At 48.5% G+C, this 25033-nt stretch overlaps 1 protein-coding gene across 2 annotated transcripts in view; it reads right to left on the bottom strand.

Annotated features, from left to right (window-relative positions):
• LOC142558612 (agrin-like) overlaps positions 1-25033 on the bottom strand; it is a 521743-nt gene that overhangs the window by 134825 nt on the left and 361885 nt on the right. For both annotated transcript variants that reach the window (XM_075670788.1, XM_075670789.1), the window contains exons 8-9: positions 19026-19254; positions 6920-7164 (exon numbers count right to left, since the gene is read on the bottom strand). In XM_075670788.1, coding sequence (XP_075526903.1) covers positions 6920-7164; positions 19026-19254 — 474 coding nt within the window. The remainder of the gene's footprint in view (positions 1-6919; positions 7165-19025; positions 19255-25033) is intronic.

Below are 25033 nucleotides of genomic sequence, written 5' to 3'. Positions count from 1 at the left end.
ACTGGCAAATAGAAGTCGACGAGACAGATCGCGAAAAGACTGCCTTCATCACGCCAGATGGCCTCTACGAGTTCAAGGTCATGCCATTCGGACTGTGCTCGGCGCCTGCAACGTTTCAGCGCGTCATGGACACGGTGTTAGCCGGACTGAAGTGGCAGACGTGCCTTGTTTACCTGGATGACGTCGTTGTCTTCGCCGGAAATTTCGACGATCACCTTAGGCGGCTTGCGACAGTGTTAGAAGCCATTAAGTCATCAGGGCTCACTCTGAAGCCGGAAAAGTGCCGTTTCGCTTACGATGAGCTTTTGTTCCTAGGCCACGTGATCAGCAAATCAGGAGTACGCCCCGACCCACAAAAGACAGCTGCCATCGCAAAGTTCCCGCAGCCAACCGACAAGAAGGCAGTGCGCAGATTCCTTGGCATGTGTGCCTACTATAGGCGCTTTGTCAAGGACTTTTCACGCATCGCGGAGCCGCTAACACATCTAACCAAATGTGATGTCGCGTTCAAGTGGGAAACGCCTCAGGCCAAGGCATTTCAAGAACTCAAACGACGCATGCAGTCGCCGCCGGTACTTGCACACTTCGACGAGGACGCCGATTCCGAAATCCACACTGACGCCAGTAGCCTAGGCCTCGGTGCCGTCCTAGTCCAGAAGAAAGAAGGACTTGAAAGGGTGATATCGTATGCTAGCCGGTCGCTGTCAAAAGCGGAAAGCAACTATTCTACGACTGAAAAGGAATGCCTCGCCATCATTTGGGCTACAGCTAAATTCCGCCCTTACCTCTATGGCAGGCCATTCAAAGTCGTCAGTGACCATCACGCACTGTGTTGGCTAGCTAACTTTAAGGACCCTTCAGGACGGCTGGCGCGGTGGAGCCTCAGACTACAAGAATATGACGTCACGGTAATATACAAGTCCGGGAGAAAACACTCCGACGCCGACTGCTTATCGCGCGCCCCCATCGATCCCCCGCCGCAAGACGACGAGGACGACGACGCCTTCCTTGGGATAATAAGCGCGGAAGACTTCACTAAACAGCAACGAGCCGACCCGGAGCTAAAAGGCCTCGTCGAGTATTTGGAAGGGAACACCGACGTTGTCCCTAGGGCATTTAAGCGCGGGAAGTCTTCGTTCACGCTACAAAACAACCTGCTCGTGAAGAAGAACTTTTCACCAGTCCGCGCCAGCTGCCAGCTTGTTGTACCGTCAGCGCTGCGTCCAGAAATACTGCACGCCCTACACGACGATCCAACCGCTGGGCACCTCGGATTCTCCTGGACGCTGCCGAGAATACAGGAAAGGTATTACTGGCTGCGTCTGAGCGCTGACGTCGCCCGTTACGTCAAGACATGCCGAGACTGTCAACGACGCAAGACACCACCGACAAGGCCAGCAGGATTACTACAGCCGATCGAACCTCCTCGCCGACCATTCCAGCAGATTGGGATGGATTTGTTAGGGCCGTTTCCGATATCAACATCCGGGAATAAGTGGATCGTCGTGGCGACGGACTATCTCACCCGTTTTGCTGAAACTAAAGCTCTACCAAAAGGCAGCGCAGCCGAAGTGGCGAAATTTTTCGTGGAGAACATCCTGCTGCGACATGGTGCCCCAGAAGTCCTCATCACCCACAGAGGAACGGTTTTTACAGTAGAGCTCACCCAAGCCATTCTGCAGTACAGCCAGACAAGCCACAGGAGGACAACTGCCTACCATCCGCAGACGAATGGTCTCACGGAGCGCCTGAACAAGACCCTCGCCGACATGCTAGCAATGTACGTCGACGTCGAACACAAGACGTGGGACGCGGTCCTGCCGTACGTAACCTTTGCGTACAACACGGCGGTGCAAGAAACAACACAGATCACGCCGTTTAAGCTGGTTTACGGCAGGAACCCGACGACGACGCTTGACGCCATGCTGCCGCACGTAATTGACGAAGAGAATGTTGACGTCGCTAGCTATCTCCAGCGCGCCGAAGAAGCCCGACAGCTCGCCCGCCTGCGAATCAAGAGCCAGCAGAGGACCGACAGCCGACACTACAATCTCCGACGACGCTTCGTCGAGTACCAACCTGGCGACCGTGTTTGGGTCTGGACCCCGATACGCCGACGAGGACTCAGTGAGAAACTACTCCGACGCTATTTCGGACCCTACAAGGTCATCCGACGTATTGGCGCTCTGGACTATGAGGTCGTGCCTGACGGCATTTCGCATTCACATGGGCGCCGCGCACGATCTGAAGTGGTCCACGTGGTGCGCCTTAAACCCTTTTACGGACGCTGACAAACTTCGCCATTTTTGTTCTTTTCTTTGCTACGAGTGCTTTTGTTTATTACCTTCGTTTGTTTGCAGCATCAGGTCGATGCTTTTTAAGAGGGGGGTATTGATACGTGTACTTATCTTTATCGGGCGACCACGTTTCGCCGCTTAACAAATGTAATCGCACAGCGAGGGACGCGCCTGCATGTATCCGACGTTACTGGAAAGTTATCGATGCTTCTACCCGGCTGTCTGTTGTCGCCGAACCTTGTGTTATCTGATTCCATCGCGTAACGCGAATGGTGTAGAACATTGTGGAAGGCACGCGGGTCCAAACGATTAGTCTGGAACATTCGACGACTGCTCTATAAAAGCCGACGCGCTTGACCTGCTGATCAGATTTCCGACGATCGCCGACCGTGTTCGCCGCTATCGTTGTGCTATAAGTGTAGCCTGTTTTCTGGGTACAGGTTCGCCCAATAAAAGCTAGTTTTGTATTCCACCGTACTGCTTCTTTCTTCACCGTCACTACCACGTGACAATATATATATATATATATATATATATATATATATATATATATATATGAATGCTAAAATAAGTGGCTTCATATGACGAAATCGTACGATCAATGTGCATGCATGTGCACCAGCGAAAACATAAAAGCCCAGGCAATTGGCCAAATCACTGATGTTGGCATCGGATAAAGATGTCGGTTTTAACGCGATAGCGTTGTGGGCCCCGTGTAGCAGGAAATCCGGTGTCGGCGTTGACGGAGTTGTCCGTGAGTGAAAATTTTGGTAGATATTAGGTATATGTACATGTCACGCCCTGCTGTATGACATGGGGCACATGCGGGTTATATTGCCGCACCAAGCTATCACTAAATTAGCTTATACCTCTTCTTCCATTCTTGACGAAATAATTCCTTGGAATTTTGAGAATAACAGCACACAAACAAATGTCATGAACCAAAACACCGACAGTGGATGCCTTTCGTGGTAAATATTCTCAGACTTATACATTAAAAGTGTGAAACAATAACAGAAATATGAAAATGATAGAATACTCTTTTTTTGGCGCGGCGGTGCACGACCTCCGGGATCGACCCACGCACGAGACATTTCTATCGGAAAGCTCAGTTTCGGGCCTTGCGTTCACCGCCAGCGTTTTCCGGTAAAGATTGTGGTTACATAACCTGCAGTTGCCGAGAAACGTTAGAAGCCATCCGGGTTCTTTAAATGCATTCCACTCTTTAAGACGAAGCTTCAGCGCCTTCCAAATTTTTATTGCTCATACAATACAGGTGATTAGTCCTCGAGAAGGTGTGGCCGACACATACGGTACAATCAGTAAGTAAAAACATACTCTTTCTCCCTTACAGGCCGGGCTTGGCCATGCACACTCGGCGTTAAGTGTATTAATGAACGCCCGGGCTTAGCGACACGGGCCCGGGGTGGGCCCTGGCTTAAAATTAGGGGCTCAGGCTGGGCCTAGGCTTCATAAAACTTGCCCGGTTCGGGCAAGTTTTATGCCCCAGGGCGGCAAAATCAGGCCCGTGCCATGTTCTACATATCCTACCTACATTTAATAAGAAACAAACCAACCAAACAAAAAACAGAAAAAAATACAATTTCTCGCACCAAGCTTTCGTAATCACTATAGAGAACTTTGTTTTTGTACGCCTGCATTGTTTGTGATCTCCTTGCTTATCTGACAGAAAACTTCCAATTACCTCTTACTAATCTCTATTGCGGACATGCTAACTTTCCACCTGCTCTCGCTGAACTCAAGGGTATCAAGGAGGCCAGAGGTGCCTAAATTGACCACTGCTCAGATATCTTTACATTCTCATAAAACATGCTCCATCGTATCTCCAGCTTTACCGATGCAAGCACATGCTTCTTCTTCCTTGTTGTATCTCGCTTTATATGTATGCGTTCTAATGCATAGTGATCCAACTTCGAAAAATAAAGAACTTCCATTTGAGCTATCGTAAAATGTTTCTTTCCTGATTTGGTTATTTCTTCTTAGGTAGATACTGAAAGCAGGTTTCTTTTTTCCATTGCCGCCACCGATGAGATTGTCTCAGCCTCTATGACTTTGCGTTTGTACATTCTTTGTTGCCATGTTACTCGCGATACCAGTCGCATGCTTGCAGTAAGCTTCGTAGTTCCTTTCCTCAAGTGTAAATCAATGATTTTCCTGTACAAATGTGCGAACACTCCAGCGGCCCATTTATTATCTTCAATATATATATTATCGTTGTTCAAAATCAATATTGCCCTGGGCTTTTCTCACTTCAAAATTTGTCCAGGGCATATCACCCTGCACAGCTTCATTTGTAGCGTTTTTGTGAGCACCCAAATCGAGGCAGCTGAGTGACCTTTGGTTGCTGTCGAGTCCTTATTGTGCTCCTCACTTCAAGCAAACAACAGCATTTCCAAATAGAAGTCCCGGAACCATTACAGCTTTTCGCATACTCCGGAGCACCTCATACCTAGATCGCTCTGGCTGAGGCGAGCGTCATCTGGTGGTGTTACAAGAAGCCCAGCAAAAAGCCCAACAAGACCATCACAGCGCCCGGAAAGTAAGGTGTCGGGAGAAGAGGCAAAGATAGTTTCACTTTAAAAAGCAGCGCACTCTTCTTCTCGAAACAGTCGGGACGCCACGCTAGGAGAGACCACGTGTGAGCCGTGGTCTTCAAAAGACACTTGGGCACAAGAAGACCAGCCCCGGAAATATGCCTCACCCCAAGAAAGAAAAAAGGCACATTGAAATCGTGACACAACGTCACGTTTGCGCTCGCCTACAATGTAGGAGAATGAAATGCTACTGGCGACTCTGGTTGAGAAAACGGAAGCGCCTCTGCTGCAAGGAGGTTTGCTCGCCACCGTGCAACATTGCTTCACAGCATCTCGCTGCGTCTGTGTCCTTACTAAGCCGAAAAAAAAAATGCGCACTCAAACGCTACTCGAGCAGCCCTTGACAATTTGCCATGCCAGCCAAAACTATCAACGTGGCGATGAGCGGCCCTTTAAGCATTGCCTCATTCCGGAGGCTGCGTCTAAAGGTGCGTCCACACTAGCGACAAAAACGCGCGCGACACGCCGCGCGCGCCAAGCGCCCGCGCGGCAGACACGCGCACGCAAGTCCACAGTCGCGTTTTGCGGCACGCGGCAACGGCCCGTGGGGTCCCGCGTTGTCTCGTTCCATTCGATAGTTCTCGTGACAACGGACTCTCCGTTCTGTCCATGTCGTGTTTCATTGGAAGTGTCTGTGTTTCGCCACTGCCGGCCACGCACAGGCATGTAGGATAAGGACGAGGAGCTATTAGTGACTCTGAACACTATAATACTTCTTTGTTCTTTACTTGTGCGACGCCGACGTGCCAGAAAGCGGACGAGAAAGTTTTCGGTGCGGTACAGGAACAGTGAGGGCCAGGCGCACTCTCTGCTTCCCCACCTTCACCAATTACTCACCTGTCATGCCAAATTGCCGTCCAATAATGTGCCAGCGGTTGGCGTGCAGCTCCTTGTCCGACGTTCGATTTGTCATAGAGGCACGCATATCCGCGAACTGTTTCCAAAAACGCCTCCATTGCGAGGCGACTTCTTCGTCGACGTCTCGGTGGCGGTGTAGGAAGGCTTAACAAAAACAGCCCCTTGACTGGAAATGGCCTCGAGATTTTGCGGCGCGCGTGTCACTGTTCAATCTCAAAGCCCATAGATTATGAGTCTTTGCTTATGCGACAGATGGCGTCACAACAGCGCGGCTGGCTTCTTATTGGTGCTCGTCTTGCGGCTGCCGCGAAAAAATGGGTCTCGCACCCACTCACGCGTTTCCAACGCGTCGCTGCCTCTTTTCGTGAATCTTGCCGCGCGCGGCGTGTCGTGCGCGTTTTTGTCGCTAGTGTGAACGTAGCTTTAGAACGGCGGCCAGATGTGTGCGGAGAAGCGGGTGATGGCACATCGATGCCAGAGGAGGACGGAGTGGCCCGTTTTGTTCTAGGTACAACATGATACTGCGTAAAACGTCTGATGTGCAGTTCCCGCGAGACATGAGTAAGTGGTAAACTGGTTTCCAGTGAATAATCACAAAGGGTACACTATGAATACAGCGCTTCCGCAAACAACTTAGTCGCGTGGAAACGCGGCTGCAAACAAAACAACAGGAAAAAATACACAACGCACATTTTTTTTTTAGTTAGCTTCCTATGAATGCTTCAATAAATTCGTTGGCACGTAATTAGCCAGGGATCAGGATCTAAACAATGATGTGTTATGCTTCATGAAACCCCCGACACAATCACAAATAGCTTTTTTCGCGTAGAATGAAATGCCTAATGAATGAAAAAGCCTAATGAAATTGTGAGAACAACTTCGTCACTTAACATGCGCCATGAATCCAAGTAATTCTACTGCAGGCTGTACGCAAGGCATCGTAATAAGCTGCAGTACGCTGAAACGGTTACTATACAAAGCGTACCTAGTAATTTGTGCGCGAGCTCCGTATCGGTGTTCTTCTCGAGACGTGCTCAAGTAGCAGGCTAACTGTACGGGCGATAGACGCACTTTCTTGAAGACATTCTCTGTATCGTTTCCAGCCACCGATGACGCCGTCGTGTTAGCAGCGAGATGGACACCACTAACCTGGACGCCGTGCTTGCAGACGCAGCGTCCAGTCATCTGTTCGCAGTCGTCGCGCACTGAGCCGAGCGGCGAGCACTGGCAGGGCGAGCAGCCGTTGACGCCGTCGGCGATCCGGTGCAGCCCCCAGTAGCCGGCCAGGCACCGGTCGCACCTCTGGCCACCGACGCCAGGCTTGCAGGCGCACTGGCTGCTCAGCGCGTCGCACGTGGCCGCCAGCGAGCCGAGCCGGTTGCAGTTGCACACGCCTGTCGCGCAACGGTGTGCTTAGGCTCGGACAACGGCAACGGTTGAAACAAAGAAAACCGACACGCTAGAAAAATCGCACGCGATATCACTGAAAACGTGCGTACAGCCGCTTGTAAAGCTACTGTGCTGCATGTATATATATATATATATATATATATATATATATATATATATATATATATATATATATATATATATATATATAGATATAATGTTCAAAAAACGGTGAACGACATCGCATACGTTTTATTTTGAATAATATACCTCCGGGTTTGGCGCAAAACACTGCGTCTTGTGTGTGTGTGTATATATATATATATATATATATATATATGTGTGTGTGTGTGTGTGTGTGTGTGTGTGTGTGTGTGTGTGTGTGTGTGTGTATGTGTGTGTGTGTGTGTGTGTGGACAAGCTGATCAATATGACTGCCACGTAATAGGGATGAGTACGGACACAAAAAAAAACACAGTGTAAGGAAAATTGGGTGGTGAACTAACGGAATGAAGCGCTTAGCACTGATTTAAATCATACATACAAAACGGACTTTCTTCGGCACAAATGTGCAGACTAAATCTTTCAATTGAATGAATTTCACAGTGACAGAAGAAACGCGCAATGAGCTGAGTGAGTTCATAAAAGTCGCGAGTGGGACTCTCAGCATATCTAAAGTCATTTCGGAATGAAAGTCGCCGCAGTGAAGCCTCCAGACCACGTGACGATCTTTATCGCGCACCCAAAACAGGGTTCCACCCTCCCCGCAATAGAATCGGCTTGAAATCGAACGCGTGACGGGTAGGTGTACGTTCAGAAGGCAAAACCGAAATGCTGTCAGGAATCACTTGAGAGTGACATCAGCTTATGCGATTGAAGCCTTTGCGGCTCCGTACATCTCGTATGGTAAATTACGCATGCACCTTATGGATATAAGGAAAAACTAATGCGTTGCGCGACACATAGTGTAATGCATAATTCAGCAAATGCGCTGTAACAAACATTTCTTTCCTCTTCGCGCAAACTAGGAAAACGAATAAAACAGCACAATAACGTATCTTGCACAATGTAGACTATATTCAGACAAGATGGTAATCTAAAGTGTCACATTTGCTGGGTGTAATTAGTCCTTGCCCATGACAACTCCGAGAGTTCGCAATTGCGCCCATTTAATTAATTAACTAATTAATTTATGCGGCGGACACGATGTCCATGCAGGGTGCGTATAATACAAAGTTAAATAACAAGAATTAAAGCACTGCTAATACAGCAAGATGCAGCGCTAATGCGGATACAACTTTTATAAGCGAAAGTTATGTCATTCATTAAGGTTGCACGGAAAGAAAGAGTATTTAAATGGGTTGGTTCAGGCAAATAGGGGGTTAAGTCATTTTGTTGATGTTAGCGAGTAAGTCTCGTAATTAGTTGATTTATATTGTCGGGTCGAGTGCCAGCTTGTTCTTAACTGAGGAAGAAAGTGGAGCCGTAATTTTTTGCGATGCGATTTAAGCGTAGGAACATTATTACAAATCAATAGTTCAGTTGGAGAGTCGAATGTCAAAACTTTGTTGTAAACAAACTGGATAGTCTCGCTTTGGTTTCCTTCAAGTTTCTTTGGTGTATTGAGTGTAGGGATCCTAGATAATACAGGCGTGCTCCAGCTTCGGTAGAATTTGGTAGTTTAACAGAGCATGGGGAGTGTTTAAGCTTGTATTTGAGAAAACACAGTTAAGGGAAGGCGGAGAAAGATTGAGAAAGGACAGTTTCCTGAAAAGAGTGAATACCGAATATTTGCCCTCGGTGCATGGTGAAGTTCTTCGAGAACGACGGGTCGCAGATGACGAGGAAGGACAAGCAGCAACTCGGGGCCGTCAGCGTTGATATTGCGGCGGTAGAGGATGCCGTCATGCAGCAAGGACATGCGGCACGTGTCGTCGGTGCTGCCAGATCGCACTCCGGCGATGATGGACTGTAAGGATGGCTGGCGTTGTTGTTCAGCGCGCATATCGATCATGTCAATAAAAGCCATCACGCAGGTTACCGGATCGTGCGCAAAAGGATCGGGAGGATCCACGGGGTAACGCGAGAGGCAGTCATCGTTCATGTTGAAGCGTGCAGTCTTGTAATGGACACTAAATAAAATTTTCTGGAGCCGCAAAGCTCAGCGACCAAGCCGTCCATTCGGGTCCCATAGGGAAGACAGCCAGCAGAGTGCGTCGTGGTCAGTGAGGACCGAATACGCGTGGCCGTACAAATATGGCCGGAACTTGGCGATACGCCAAACTAAAGCCAAGAACTCCCGCTCGATGATGGTGTTATTTCTCTCGGAAGGTGACAGCAATTGGCTAGCGTAAGCTGCAACGCACTCTGTACCATTCTGGTGTTGCGCGAGAACAGCGCCAATGCCATAGCCGCATGCACCAGTGTGGACTTCAGTCGGCGCTGCCGGCTAAAAGTGGGCAACTATGGAAGGAATGGTCAGAATGGTAAGAAAGAGAGCGGCGAACGCGTGAGCCTGCTCCGAGCCCCATGAAAATGGCGTGTTCTTCTTTAGAGATCAGTCAAGGGCCGAGCAACGACGGCGAAGTTTTTTTACAAACCGGCGAAAGTAAGAACTCAGGCCGACGAAGCAGCGCACGTCAGAGGTAGAACGTGGCACAGGGAAACTGCGTACGGCGTGAGCTTTTTCCAAATCTGGTTGGATACCGGATGCATCAACGAGGTGTCCCAACACGATGATCTGACGGCGCCCGAATTGACACTTCGTGGAGTTCAGCTGAAGGCCGGCTTTTCGGAAGACTGAAAGAATCACAGCGAGTCTGGTAAGGGAGAAAAACGTGGGAGAAAAAAACAATAACGTCGTCAAGGTAACAAAAACAGCTCGTCCATTTGTAGCCCCGCAGAAGAGTCCATCATACGTTCAAATGTCGCAGGAGCATTGCATAGGCCAAGCGGCATAACATTGAAGAGATATAAACCATGACGTGTAATGAAGGCTGTGTTCTCGCGGACTATTTCATCAATTGAAATCTGCCGAAAGCCGGATCGAAGATCGATGGACGAGAAGAATTCAGCTCCGTGCAAGCTCACCAAGGCGTCATCGATGCGTGGTTGTGGGTAGACGTCTTTACGCGTGATCTTGTTTAGGTGGCAATAATCGACGCAAAAACGCCAGTTATGGATGGATGGATGGATGGATGGATGGATGGATACAACTTGTACGTCCGGCAAGGTTTAACGCGACTCGGGCTAACTGTCTCCCACGAGGGAACGTCACGGGCCTGCCTCAACGCCGCCTCACGGGCTTGCTGGACTGCCGACGTCTGGATACCATCTTTCTTTTTCACAAGGACGACAGGCGAAGCCCAAGGGCTGGCTGATGGCTCAATGACCCCTTTGCGGAGCATTTTGTCCACTTCTAGTTGGATGACTCGACGTTCAGCATGCGATACACGATAGGGATGCCGACGAATAGGATTCCTAACACCAGTGTTTATACGGTGGTGAACAACCGATGTTTGGCCTAATGGCCTGTCGCAGAAATAAAAAAAAATACTGTACGATTCAACCAGGAGTCATATATCCGTGGCCAGTGCACAGGTGAGGTCAGGTGCAATCATTTTCGCGAAGTCATCCGTTAAGGAACGAGAGCTGTCTGCTGCAATTGGGGCTAATAAGCCATTCTCGGCATTCAGGTTCAATGTCAAATTCGCAACCACTAGAAACGCTGGCCAGGAACATGCCGGCCGGAAGCACTTGAAGGCACAGACTGAAATTAAAAAGCGGTACAACGACGTCGTTATTTGTTACCGTGACCAACCTATGCGGAACAGCAACGTTCCGCTTCAAAAGCATGTCGATGAAGGGGTGAAGCACATATTCACCGCCAGCAACCTGTGGCTGGGCGGTCAAAGTGCCGTAACTGCGTCGGGGGACAGACGCACACTTTGAAGCGAGCACAAGCGCTGTGGGGCGGTACTCGGATCATCGGCGAGTTGAGGCAGTTCCAACTGAAGAATGCCGGTCGCGCAGTCGATGAAAGCGAAATGAGTGGATAAAAAGTTCAATCCAAGGATATCGTTGAGAGGCCAGTTGTCGATCACAGCAAAGAGAACAGAAGTATGGCGGCCGGCTATAATTAAACGTGCAGTACACATTAGAAGAAAACCAGCAAGCCGCCGTCGGCCACACAAAGCACTCGGGCAGCTGCTAGGGTGAGGACCTTATTTAAAGTTATACGTAGGCTAGCACTCCTAACAGTAACTTGGGCTCCAGTGTCGACGAGTGCTTGGACAGGTACGAAGTCTATTTTAACGTCAAATACACATCTCGTTGTTGGCACAGACAGAGGATTTGCTGCAGTAGTCGCCAATGCAACACCGCCTCCGAGAGATGCATTTCCTAGTGTTCCGAAAGGGTGCGGCCAAAAGCCACAGTAGACGAAAGGCGACGTGGCTGCGGCAAACGGGAAGATGGGCGACGTGTTTGCGGTGAACGAGGCTGGCGTCCACGCAGCGATGATGAGCGGCTGTTCCAGGTGTTACGAGCAGAGCTGGTGGGCCTGTTAGACTCGGTGGTGGGCGAAACATTGCGACATTTTTATCGAAACGGCTCAAGTTTGTCGGCGTGCGAGGTGTTGAGGGCCACTAGTTGCGACAGTATCGGGCGTCATGACCAATGCGGCGACAGGTAAAACATATCGGCTGGTCGTCCGCAGTTCTCCACTCATTCCGGTTGCCATAACGTGGAGAGAAGCGTCGGGGGGAACGAAAATAGCAGAAGGGCTTTCGTTGGCTCTGTAATTGGTGACAGCACACACAGACTGTAAACCAATCTTTTCAAGTTCCTGGCGAACGATGGCTTGTACGAGGGGGGACTGAAAATGTGACAGTATCAGAGCTACGCGAATTGAAGGCTGCGGGCGCCATCGCATCCAGTTCACGTCTAACGATTCGCACCACGTCCTCTAATGGCGACGCGTGCTGCTGTGCGGGTTGATCTCCACACATCGACGTTGCGGCAGTATTGGGAACTCTGGCGCATGGTTGCAAGAGGCGTCGGCTTTTGGCCTGCTCGAATTGTCGGTACTCTTTAATGATTGCGCCAACTGTAGGGCAGCTGCTTTACATGAGCAGACTAAACGCGTCGTCAGCAATACCTTTAAGCCAGTGCCCGACTTTCTCAGCTTCTGTCATGTCGTGATCGGCTTTACGACAAAGTGCCAGCACGTCCTGCATGTGGGCTACATAGGACTCCGTGAGGGATTGGGCACGGGAGGCCAGTTCCTGTTTTGCGGCGATTTTACGGTCGGCTGGTGTGCCAAATAACTCTGTCAATTTCTCTTTGCATCGGCCCCAGCTAGTTAGCTCCTCTTCGTGGTTTTCGTAGCACACCTTTGCCGTGCCTCTTAGGTAGAACAAAAGGGTAGCTAGCTTAAGCGTAACGTCCCATCTATTGATTCCATTCACGCGTTCGTACATGGCCACCCACTCTTTAACGTCGGCGCCATCGGTGCCGCAGAAAGTTCCGGGATCCTTGGGTTGCACAAAGACAACCGAAGGTGACAGCGGCGTAGCTGGAGACGGTGGCGTTAATCCTGCGTGCTCACCGTCATTCATGGTGCGGACGGTGATACGACGTCCATTGCAAAGCTCTGTTTCCAGCGGTAGTACCCTGCACCTCTGACCAATATGTTACGAGGATGTTGCGAATATAGAAAAACTATATTTACACTACCAATTCAATATACTACCTACACTGCCAATATTCAATAAATGGCCGCAGTCTTTCTTCAGTAGAGAGTTATAAATACTTGGGTGTCATGATCACGCCTGATCTCAGGTGGAACACGCATATCAACTACATACAAAAAGAGGCCATGCAGAAGCTTGGGTATCTGAAACGTTCCCTACGTCGGTCGACAGAAGAAATAAAGTTACTGGCATATAAAACATTTATTAGGCCGATTCTTGAATATGCTTCCGTCTTATGGGACCCATTTACTGAATTACATATAAGTAAACTCGAAAGTGTCCAAAGGAAATCAATAAGATTCGTCTATAATTCATATAGCTAGCACACATCTCCGACTCAGCTGCTAGAAAAAGCTAATTTAGAAACACTTCAACTAAGACGCCATCGTGATAGGTTGAAATATATGTATTTAATATATCATGATAATTTGCGTATCAATAAGGAATTGTACATTCAACAGGTGACTCGTCGTTCCACACGAGGAAATGACTCGAAAAAGGTCAGAGAATTCGCCTGCAGAACCGATTGCTTCAGTAATTCATTTTTTCCTCGAACTATTCGAGAATGGAACCGTCTCAGTGCACACATTGTCGAGAAACCCACCATGCAGTCATTCTTAAGTGCTTTATAATTCCATCAGCCTTCAATTTTTCAGCAACACTTATCATCTCGCGACATATGCTATGGTTCTCCCGCAAAATGCTTCGATAAGTGATGCATTACAGCAGTTTGTCATATCGAGCGACGCGCATGTGCAGCTTGAATTGTCCATGTTCTGATTTCTTCTTTCCTTGTCAAGCACTCTGTAAATATATCATTGTACAATTTTTATATCTGTAGCACGGGTTTGTATGCAAGCGACGTGCAAACTATTGGTCTTTCGCTACTTTTCAGTGCGTAGTGCGAGCCTTCTGTAATGCGTTCTTGTCTTGTTATTTTTGATCATTTTTTCATATGTACCGTCCACTCCTGCCTACGGCCTTCTCTGAAGACTGGCAGTATTTCTCAAATAAATAAATAAATAAATATACACAGGAGGAGTCAGAGTAGTTAAGATGGGTAAACACCACCAACACACTGCAGCCAGCGTCTCCGATCTTCCTCTTCGTCTGTCTTTGTTCATCATTCCGTAAGAATATTACTAGTGAAACTCCAAGCATATGGTGTTCGAGGCATGGCATTAGAACTTATGCATAGCTAGATTGAACCTAGGGGCGTTCTAATGTAAAATTATTTAAAGCTTTTCTATTCCAATTCTGCAATGGGCCCACCGCGATTGGTCAAAAACGTTTTTTGAACCACCCCACTTCACCTGCGTGTCACGCGACGTCACGAAAACCGCGATAGGTCCCCATCTGATATGACATGTAAACACTGATTATGCGTAATTTCACCGAACGAAACAAAAATGGTTATTTCTGATTCGGCGCCTTTTTAACATTAGCCCTCGACTATTGGTCGAAAGTTTTCTGGCTGCACCCACTTTACCTGCATCTCACGCGACGTCACAAACCCGCAAAATCTGACCCCGTCAAAGTGACGCATACGAGTTAGAGAGGCATTAATATGCCCAACAAAACTGAATTTTCTTCTGAATAGCCGCAGGCTGCCCCGTTCCGAAAGGAATAAAAGATGGCTGCCGCCGATCGCTCATGCACTGGCTACTCGCCCCTGCCAGAGAGCATTGGTTTATTTGCGTGTAAGAAAACATTTTGCGTGGCTGTGTAACGCCTTTGAGAACTTTCGGCACGTTTACAACCTCGTTGAGCCAACTCTTCTTTACTGAGGATCCTTTTTAGCGTCATTCTTAAGCTTCCGTTCCATGCCGCCGCGATTGTCGACGCGTCGCCGCAAGTTAAGAGAAAGCGGACCAATCGCAGACGCCGGCACCACCCTCTTCATCCAGTTATCGATATTCAGTGCAGCTCTGCCCCATCGAATCCCTCTCCACTTGAGCGTCCTACTCGCCTGTTGTGAGCCAATTATATAAGATAATCCGCTTAGTGCAGGCAATGTTATTTGTTTTTCAAGCAAACAAAAGTGACCTATGAGCGAGGGGAGCATTTGTTTGGTTTGTTCAGTCAACCCTGCTTGTGACCGCCCTATGCTTGCGTCGGCTGTTACGCAAATTTGACGTCAGGAGATTGGAATAAAAATATATTGGAATAGTCTTACGGTACACGGCCCTAGATTTTAGTATACTTCCTTGGAAGGGTACAGTTCTGAAAAGAACAGAATTAAACATGGGGTACCATAAGGCTCCAATTTAGGGTTGTTGTTATTTCTTATTTACATAAATGGACCTAAGAAACAATCCCCTCACAGATGAAGACATACTGTACGCTGACGACACTACTGTCTTTTTTTCTGGAGTAGACCTTAACGAACTAGAAGTTACCGCATATCATTGGTTACAAGAACTTAGCGAATGGCTATATATATATAAACTTGTCTTAAATGAAAAAAGAAATACGAAGTATACAGTTTTTTATTTCAATATTACGGAAATAGATTACGACGTGGCGGGGGGAAGCATTTTTATTCTGGATTGCAACTTGAACATGTCTCAAGCCATTCGTTTCTGGGTGTTACATATCATAAAAACCTAAGCTGGACAGAGCAGATTAATAAGATACGCGCTAAGGTTGCAAGATCTGTGTGCTTGCCACAACGGATCCGATGCTTTGTGCTTGTCAGGCTTCTCAGACAACTGTACTTTTTGTTTTGTGCACTCGCACCTTAGCTATTGCCTCGTATTATGGGGGAAATGCTAATAAAACGGATATAGAAAAATTGGCAGTACTGCAACTGCGAGATTTTGGGTTATTGAACTTCTCAAAACAATACCTAGGATCTTCTATATTAACGATGCGCCAAAACATTCCTAATTTTAGAGGCTCTTACAAAACAAAGACATGCACGCGGCTATTTAAATAAATCTACAATCTCTAACAACACTGAACTATTTTAAAATCGTTACCTGAGTAGAGACACAGGATGGAACCTACATCGTACTTCAGTAGTAATGCAGAAACTAGGGACAAAACATGGCACGCAACCGATCGACTATGAAACCATATGTTTATGCAATACGTACCATAACATTGTTGACGAAGCTATAAATTATAAAACTATTCAAAATTAAAACACGCAATACAAGACATGCTATTTTCTGATGACACAATGTGTAACGAACGAAAATATTGTTTTAAATTGTTTGATGTCAATAGTGATGTTATAAATGTTATATTCCGAAAGCGTAACCTTTGTTAGTAACAGAATGTTCTTGTTTTTTGCAGTGCCGTATTTATTTAGTTACTTGTGTTCGGCTGCTGAGCACGAGGTCGCGGGATCGAATCCCGGCCACGGCGGTCGCATTTCGATGGGGGCGAAATGCGAAAACACCCGTGTGCTTAGATTTAGGTGCACGTTAAAGAACCCCAGGTGGTCAAAATTTCCGGAGTCCTCCACTACGGCGTGCCTCATAATCAGAAAGTGGTTTTGGCACGTAAAACCCCAAATATTATTATTATTATTTAGTCACTTGCTATTTTGCAAACAGTTGATACTTTTCAATGCGTTTAAAATGTTCCTGTAAAAAGTTTTGATGTTTTCTGTCTTATTAGTTCTAATTGTTTTATTAGTAAACTGCTACTTCTGCTCCAGCGAGGTAAAGGGCTTAGTCAGGAGGATGACGCCCTCCTTTTGCCTTACCTTGTGGGAAAACGTTGCATTTGTTTTGGCCAAATAAATAACTACTGCGTTACCCATCGCATGAATCTCACGCCCTATCGGTAAAAAAGTTCTTTTTTAGAATATTCTGATTAACTTTGCTCAAACACCATGGTACTTATAATGATGAGCAAAACGAGAACAAGGTGAAAGCAAGAGCCAATGTTTCGACAAGTGGACTTGTCTTCAAGGGGACATATGCTTTTCTCGCCACAGCATATATAGGTGGGGTTCTTCTAAAGGGGAGAGGCGGTAAGGCGGGTGGGTGCGGTCACGAGCGAAGGTGTGTTAGCGTGCGAAGTGAGAATAAATATGTGCCATGCACAAGGCCAGGGACCCGGCCGTCTGTCAATCACGTGTCAACGCGCGCCTGTAATGTAAGATTTCAAAGACCAACAAAAAATGTTTAAAAAGTCAGCAGAAACACTTAAGACTCCTTACATGTTAGAATGCGGAAGCATTATAATCGCTTAGATGAACTGTTTTCGATTTATGTTTTCGACATGCATTAATGATATTTCTGCTGAATATGGGTGTGTGTTTGCGCATACGTTACGCACAGGCCGGACACATTTGGGCCATTTTGCTGCAGAGTGACGATTTTTTTGGTCCCTCGCTTCCATTTCTGAGCCGGGCTTGCGTGGGCGTCCACGTGTCACAGCTGGCGCTGAGGTAGACTCTTCGGAGAATATCCCAGCACACACAGCACTGATATAATCCGAAGGCTCACATCTCATTTTATACACGCATGATTTGGCGTCGAGAATACGGCAAAGTAGACCATATTACACACAGCGCCGATGAACTCCGAAGAGCAACTGGCACGTGGGAGGCAGGGACATGGCGTGTGCAATGACGCACGCACTGGGCGCAACTCTGGTCAACCATAGCCGTGGCGTCGGGGAAGCGTGCACCCTGCAGGCCCGCGTTCAATTCCCACCCTGACTGAAATGTACGAAACTTCCTTTTGAGTTCCATTAACTGACTTTGTGTTGATAAACCTGCCTGACAAACGTCAATCCGATTATTTTTTAAGTGTTCTTACTTTTCCCGCCGTGGGCCATTTTTGGTGCCATCTGTCGGTTCTTCGCGTAATATCGCAAATAATGATTTCGTATTAACAAAATAAAGGGGGCACGTTGTACCGCTCGCTATCTATAGCTGTTCGCGTAGTTCCATGCTGTGTCTTTTGACATGATACGATGGCGCGTGGTCCCCTATGTACTGCGTATGAATAATCGGTGGACCCTGATTTCTTGCGAGTGAATGTTAAAATTTACACAAGATATACCGAGGAACGAGTAACGTGCATCACGTAATGACATAGCTATGTATGGACATCTTGCAGTATTGCATCGCGCAGCAGGCGTTTTTCGTGCGTATGAAGGGACGAGGAGACGACTTAGGGAAACGCGCCTATGTATGGACATTTTGCAGTATTGCATCGCGCAGCAGGCGTTTTTCATGCGTATGAAGGGACGAGGAGACGACTTAGGGAAACGCGCCTATGTATGGACATTTTGCAGTATTGCATCGCGCAGCAGGCGTTTTTCGTGCGTATGAAGGGACGAGGAGACGACTTAGGGAAACGCGCCTATGTATGGACATTTTGCAGTATTGCATCGCGCAGCAGGCGTTTTTCGTGCGTATGAAGGGACGAGGAGACGACTTAGGGAAACGCGCCTATGTATGGACATTTTGCAGTATTGCATCGCGTAGCAGGCGTTTTTGATGTGTATGAACTGACGAGCAGACGACTTATGGAAACGCGCCTGGAACAAAAAAGAGTATTAATAACTTTTTTTTGGTTCCCATGCTCGTCATGGTGTACACAGGGCAAGAAGAAGCTGGGAAATTAATTTTTTTTTTCGACAAAAATTTAAGCGCAAGGCGTCATGGCTTTCTAGAAGTGGCGTATATTCTGTTAAGTAGTTGGCCCGGCACAAGCAGATACATTGACGTAGGAAATTAGCAGTCCGTAAAATACGCGCAGAACCTTCGATACCAGCCTATATACATATTCAGAGGCGGAATAATGGAATTGAAACGCAGTAGCTTTTTTGTTGTTACTTTTTGCGAATATGTTCCTACGTGCATCTTTTTATTTGTATTGCCGCCTTTTAATTGAATATCAACTAATACGCCAAGTTTTACATGGGTTTGTTGCTCGGATGGCTGGTGCCATTTACGGTAACTTTTTTTTAGCTGTGAGAGAACACGTAGAATTTGTTTTGGCGCTGTTAAGAAGGTGTGCCGTAGGCCCAAATTACCACTTCAATTATGAAACTCGCCGCTGCCGGGCATTTGTGAACCGTTAGTCAGGAAGAGAAAAGAGCACATGACGCGGACTCCCGGGAGGCCCGGTCACCGCGGCACTCACTGGGGCAGCCGGCCTGGTGAACGCCCATCGCGGGCGTCACGCCGTCCGAGCAGCAGCCGAACGCGCTCTGGGCGCACGTCTTGGGTCCCTTCTTGCCCCCCGCGCAGGACTCGGGGCCGTCCGCGGGCCGCACGTCCTTCTGGCGGCGACAGGCCTCCTGCTGCACGTGGCATCTGCTCGGGTACCAGAAGCCGTCCGTGGCGCACACCCGCACGGCTCCGTGGCCCACCTGCGGCATTCGGTGAGGCGAACAAAACGACCGCTCGCCTAAGCCCCAAACGTGTGCGGAAAACTAGAAAAGCGTGCGAGTGAGAAAGTGTTCACTTTTGTACCACATACAAACAAGTCAACATAAAGAGAAGGGGATAAGCGCTGTAACTTAAGTTTTATGCGGAAACAATAGACTATACAAAACATTGAAAGAGGATATCGTATGGATAACGCGTGGGATAGATGCCACGCAATCACTAATTATCAATAGAAGCAAGCTTGTCGTTCGAAGAAGAAACTGAATGCCGACAAATGCACACGTCTTTATTCTTGATGATCCAAGCGCGCCAAAGGAGAACAAGTCGGAGAACAGCGCAAGCAGGGCTGAGATAGGAGAGGAGGATAAGCAAGTTAGAAATTATGACATGACACTGAATGAATTATTGTACAGCTGTTGTAATGGTTATAATCGAATCAAGACGATTTCCTTATTCCTAATTGTCCAAGTGATTCCTTTCTTCTTACCTAATCAAAATTTCTCCATAGTGCTTCCTTTTATATTGTCACGTGGTAGTGACTGTGAAGAAAGCAGCCAAACTTACAAAGACGAAACTAGCGTTTTATTGGGCGAACTTATGCCCTCAAAAACAGGCTACAGTCGAACAACGGCGACTGCGGCGAACACAGTCTCCTATCGTCGAAAATCTCATCATCGGGTCAAGCGCATCGGCTTTATAGATCAGTCGTCGAATGTTCCAGAGTAACCGCTGGGACCCGTGTGTCTTCCACAAAGTTCTACACTATTCGCGTCGTGTATACATGCAATCAGATTACACAAGTTGCGGGGAAAGACAGAGGATGGGACCATCGATAACATTCCAGAAATTTCTTTTACATGCAGGCGCGTCGTGCGCTGTGCGATAATGTTTGTTAGGCGGTGAGAAGTGGTCGCCCGACAAAGATAAATATGTACACGTGTCATTACCCCCCCCCCCCCCCCCCACCTGAAAAGCATCGTCCCGAAGCTACAAATATAAGAGAGCGAAACACAAAATAATAATAATAATATTTGGGGTTTTACGTGCCAAAACCACTTTCTGATTATGAGGCACGCCGTAGTGGAGGACTCCGGAAATTTTGACCACCTGGGGTTCTTTAACGTGCACCTAAATCGAAGCACACGGGCGTTTTCGCATTTCGCCCCCATCGAAATGCGGCCGCCGTGGCCGGGATTCGATCCCGCGACCTCGTGCTCAGCAGCCCAACACCATAGCCACTGAGCAACCACGGCGGGTGATGCGAAACACAAAGGGACACTTATTAAAAAAAAGTAACAAAACAACGGAAAGGAACAGAGTCCGAAGGACAGCTAGGCGAAGTCCCAAAGTTCATTAACGCTGGTAGTACGGCTTGAGTCGCACAACGTGGACTATTTCAGGTCGTGAGCGGCGCCGCTGTGACAGCGAAATGCCGTCTGGCACGACCTCATAATCCAGTGCGCCAATACGTTGGGTGATATTGTACGGTCCGAAATAGCGACGCAAAAGCTTTTCGCTCAGTTCTCGTCGGCGTATAGCGGTCCAAACCCAAACACGGTCACCGGGCTGGTACTCGACGAAGCGTCGTCGGAGGTTGTAGTGTCGGCTGTAGGTACACTGCTGGTTCTTGATCCGTAGGCGTGCGAGCTGTCGGGCTTCTTCGGCGCACTGGAGATAGCTGGCGATGTCAACATTCTCTTCATCAGTTACGTGCGGCAGCATGACGTCAAGCGTCGTCGTCGGGTTCCTGCAGTAAACCAGCTTAAACGACGTGATCTGTGTTGTTTCTTGCACCGCCGTGTTGTAAGCAAAGGTTACGTACGGCAGGACCGCGTCCCACGTCTTGTGCTCGACGTCGACGTATATTGGTAGCATGTCGGCGAGGGTCTTGTTCAAGCGCTCCGTGAGACCATTCGTCTGCGGGTGGTAGGCAGTTGTCCTCCTGTGGCTTGTATGGCTGTACTGCAGAATGGCTTGGGTGAGCTCTGCTGTAAGCGCTGTTCCTCTGTCGGTGATGCGGACTTCCGGCGCACCAGGTGGCAGCAGGATGTTGTCGACGAAAAATTTCGCCACTTCGGCTGCGCGGCCGTTTGGTAGAGCTTTAGTTTCAGCGAAGCGGGTGAGATAGTCCGTTGCCACGACGATCCACTTATTTCCGGATGTTGACGCAGGAAACGGTCCCAAAATATACATACCAATCTGCTGAAATGGTCAGCAAGGAGGTTTGATCGCCTGTAGTAATCCTGTTGGCATTGTTGGTGGTGTCTTGCGTCGCTGACACTCTCGGCATGTCTTGACTTAACGGGCGACGTCGGCGGTCAGACGCGGCCGGTAATACCTTTCCTGTATCCTCGACAGCGTTCGGGAGAATCCGAGGTGCCCAGCGGTTGGATCGTCATGGAGGGCGTACAGTACTTCTGGACGCAGCGCTTTTGAACAACAAGAAGGTAGCTGGCGCGGACTCGTGAGAAGTTCTTCTTTACGAGCAGGTTGTTTTGTAATGTGAACGAAAGCAATCCACGCTTAAATGCCCTAGGTACTACGTCGATGTTCCCTTCCTAGTACTCGACGAGGCACTTTAGCTCCGGGTCTGCTCATTGCTGTTTAGTGAAATCTTCTGCGCCTATTATTCCAAGGAAAGTGTCGTCATCCTCGTCGTCTTCCGGCGGGAGATCAATGTTGGCGCGTGATAGGCAGTCGGCATCTGAGTGTTTCTTCCGGACTTATATATTACCGCGACGTCATGTTCTTGCAGTCTGAGGGTCCAGCGCGCCGGCCGTCCTGAAGCGTCTTTTAAGTTAGCTAGCCAACACAACGCGTGATGGTCGCTGAGAACTTTGAATGGCCTGCCATACAGGTAAGGGCAGAATTTTGCTGTAGCACAAATGATGGCGAGGCATTCCTTTGAAGTCGTAGAATAATTGCCTTCCGCTTTTGACAGCGACCGGCTAGCGTACGATATTGCGACACGTTAATGAAGAATATGTTTTAATCATCGTCTGAAGAACACGATGTTCTGGTCCTCGCGCGCTGTCAAACACAAAACGTTTACTTTTAAACTAACACGCTCAAATTGTTAACCCCCTTGTTATGATTATTATTTTTATGTACCTAATTAAACCACCCGATTCTTGCCCAATCCCCCACTGTGGGTTTGTGCCACGGCCACTCAGGATGACAACAACAACTACCAGCTTGACAGCTGATATAATTATTGTAAATATTCTGTAAATACACGTCTGACTGTTTTTAACCCCGTAACGTTTTTGGTGTAGGTTGCGGGATAATTATCAAGACGGATTTACGCAGCGGACGCTTCTCGGGCGCATCTACAATGCCAGCTCAAGGCGAGGACGCTTGGGGCCCGTCGGCACCCACACCCACCGTCATTATTGCACAACCCCGCGACCCAGGAACCTTTTCTGGCACCGACGACACTGATGTTGAAGACTGGCTTGAACTATATGAACGGGTGAGCGCCAGCAACCACTGGGACCAGACCATCATGCTCGCGAATCTGATATTTTACCTCGTGGGAACGGCACGCGTCAGGTTTCAGACCCACGAGGAGGAACTTACCAGCTGGTACCTTTGTAAACGGAAGCTCAAAGAATTGTTTGGCAAGCCAGTTGGACGTCAGCGCGCCGCCCAAAAAGACCTGGCTTCGCTTGTCCAGACGTGCACAGAATTCTATCTCACTTACATCCAGGACGTGCTCGCTCTGTGCCGCAAAATGGATCCGAAGATGTCCGAACCTGATAAGCTTTCACGTTTCTTTAAGGGCATAGCAAATGATGCCTTCCATCTCCTTGTCTTCAAAAATTCTTCCACTCTGCAAGCCATCATTACCGAATGCCGCCGGTTTGAAGAAGCCAAGAGTCGCCGCATTTCCCAGCCATTTCCCCGCCTTCCCAACACGGCTGCTACGTCCACCTGCGAAGACCTCCGCAGTCCACCCACACCCAATCGCTCTGATGGCATCCTCCATGTCATTTGACGTAAAATAGAAGCCGCATCTCTTGTCACGACCCCAACCCATGGCCCCGACAATTTCCATGCGACCGTCTCATTGATACAGTCCCTCGCGCGCCAAGAATTGGCCAACGTTGTCTTGACCAACGTCTGCTCAGTTGTTCAGCCTGAGTACACTCAGGCCAGCACTCTCATACGCACCCGCAGCCTGAATGCCCCAACGCGGTATCGCAATCCGGCCGAATAGCGTACTCCAGACGACAGGCTTATATGCTCCACTTGTGCCCGTATCGGCCATATTTCACGTCATTGCCAGTCTTCGTGGAATTCGACCCCCTAGTCCTACGAACCATCGCATGGCTCTCGGTTCGCCCCGCAAACGCAGCCAGCAAATGCTGGCAACACTTCTCGTCCTACCCGCATAGGCGCTCTCCTTCACCACGTCACCGCTTCTCCCGATCGCCCCCATCTCGCCGATCACCGTCCCCTAGTTCCTTCTGGTGCACCCTTCCGGAAAACTAACGGGTGCAGCAACTGGAGGTGATGCTGCCAAACCGACCCGACGCAAAAATCCTCTTTTGACGTGGCCCACACATCGGAACCTCCTTAACGTGAACGTGGACGGTGTGTCTGTTACGGCTCTGATTGACACTGGCGCGCAGTTATCTATGACGAATGTTCAGCTGCGGAATCGTCTCAAGAAAGTCCTCACTCCTGCTCATTCGCCTGTGGTCCAAGTCGCCGACAGTTGAACACCAGCCGTTATTGGCGTGTGTCCGGCTCACGTGAGTGTCGCCGGACATCATACTTCTGTTTTATTTTATGTATTAGAGCACTGCCCTCACGACCTCATCCTGGGCCTTGACTTTCTGTCTACACATACCGCTTTGATGGACTGTTCTGCTGGTGTTGTGCAACTCGCTCTACCTGGTGCTATTGACCCTCCCGATAGTGCTCCGATACGGCTATGTTCCACAGAGCATATTCGCCTCCCTCACCGTGCCATTACCTACATAGGTGTCTCCCACGTTCCACCTGTCCGAGACGGTGACTACATTGTATCTCCTAATCCAGATGTCCTGCTCTCGCATAACGTCGCTTTCCCTCACACCGTCGTTACCATTTCGGACAACACATCTTGCTTGTGAACTTTGGACTCTGTACACAAGTACTCCCGCGCGGAATATCCCTGGCGCAAATAACGCCAGCCAGAGACTACCACAATTCGGCTTTAACTTGTGACAGCTTCTCGTGTTCAACTCTTGCTTCGCCCCCTGTCCCTTCAGATTTGAATGCCCTAACAAAAATGATAGCTCCCGACCTTCCCACCAGCGTGCTCAAGAACTACGTTGCCTCCTTGCCTCGTACTGGGATATATTCGGCCTTGGAGAACGCCCTCTTGGACAAACATCTGTCGTAAAACATCGAAAAAACACCGGTGATGCGATCCCGACCCATCGGCGACCCTACCGCGTCTCGCCTACTGAGCGACATACCATCCAAAACGAGATTGACAAGATGCATTCACGAGACATCATCGAACCGTCTTGCAGCCCATGGGCATTCCCTGCTGTACTAGTTAAAAAGAAGGACAACAGTTGGCGATTTTGCGTCGGTTATCGACACCTCAACAATGTAAGGTTGAAGTTTATTTTATTATTTTTACATCGCCAAAAAATCAACGATGCGGGTAGGCCCGGGCAAAAAGTGAACACAATCACTTGAGGGACGCCCCAGCCCCCCTGTACATGGCACACAGCGAAAACGCAAAGTGTAAAAGTCATAGTA

This window comes from Dermacentor variabilis, chromosome 9 (assembly GCF_050947875.1).
Source record: "Dermacentor variabilis isolate Ectoservices chromosome 9, ASM5094787v1, whole genome shotgun sequence".
Taxonomy (NCBI): domain Eukaryota; kingdom Metazoa; phylum Arthropoda; class Arachnida; order Ixodida; family Ixodidae; genus Dermacentor; species Dermacentor variabilis.
This window is presented reverse-complemented; position numbering and strand designations above follow the sequence as displayed.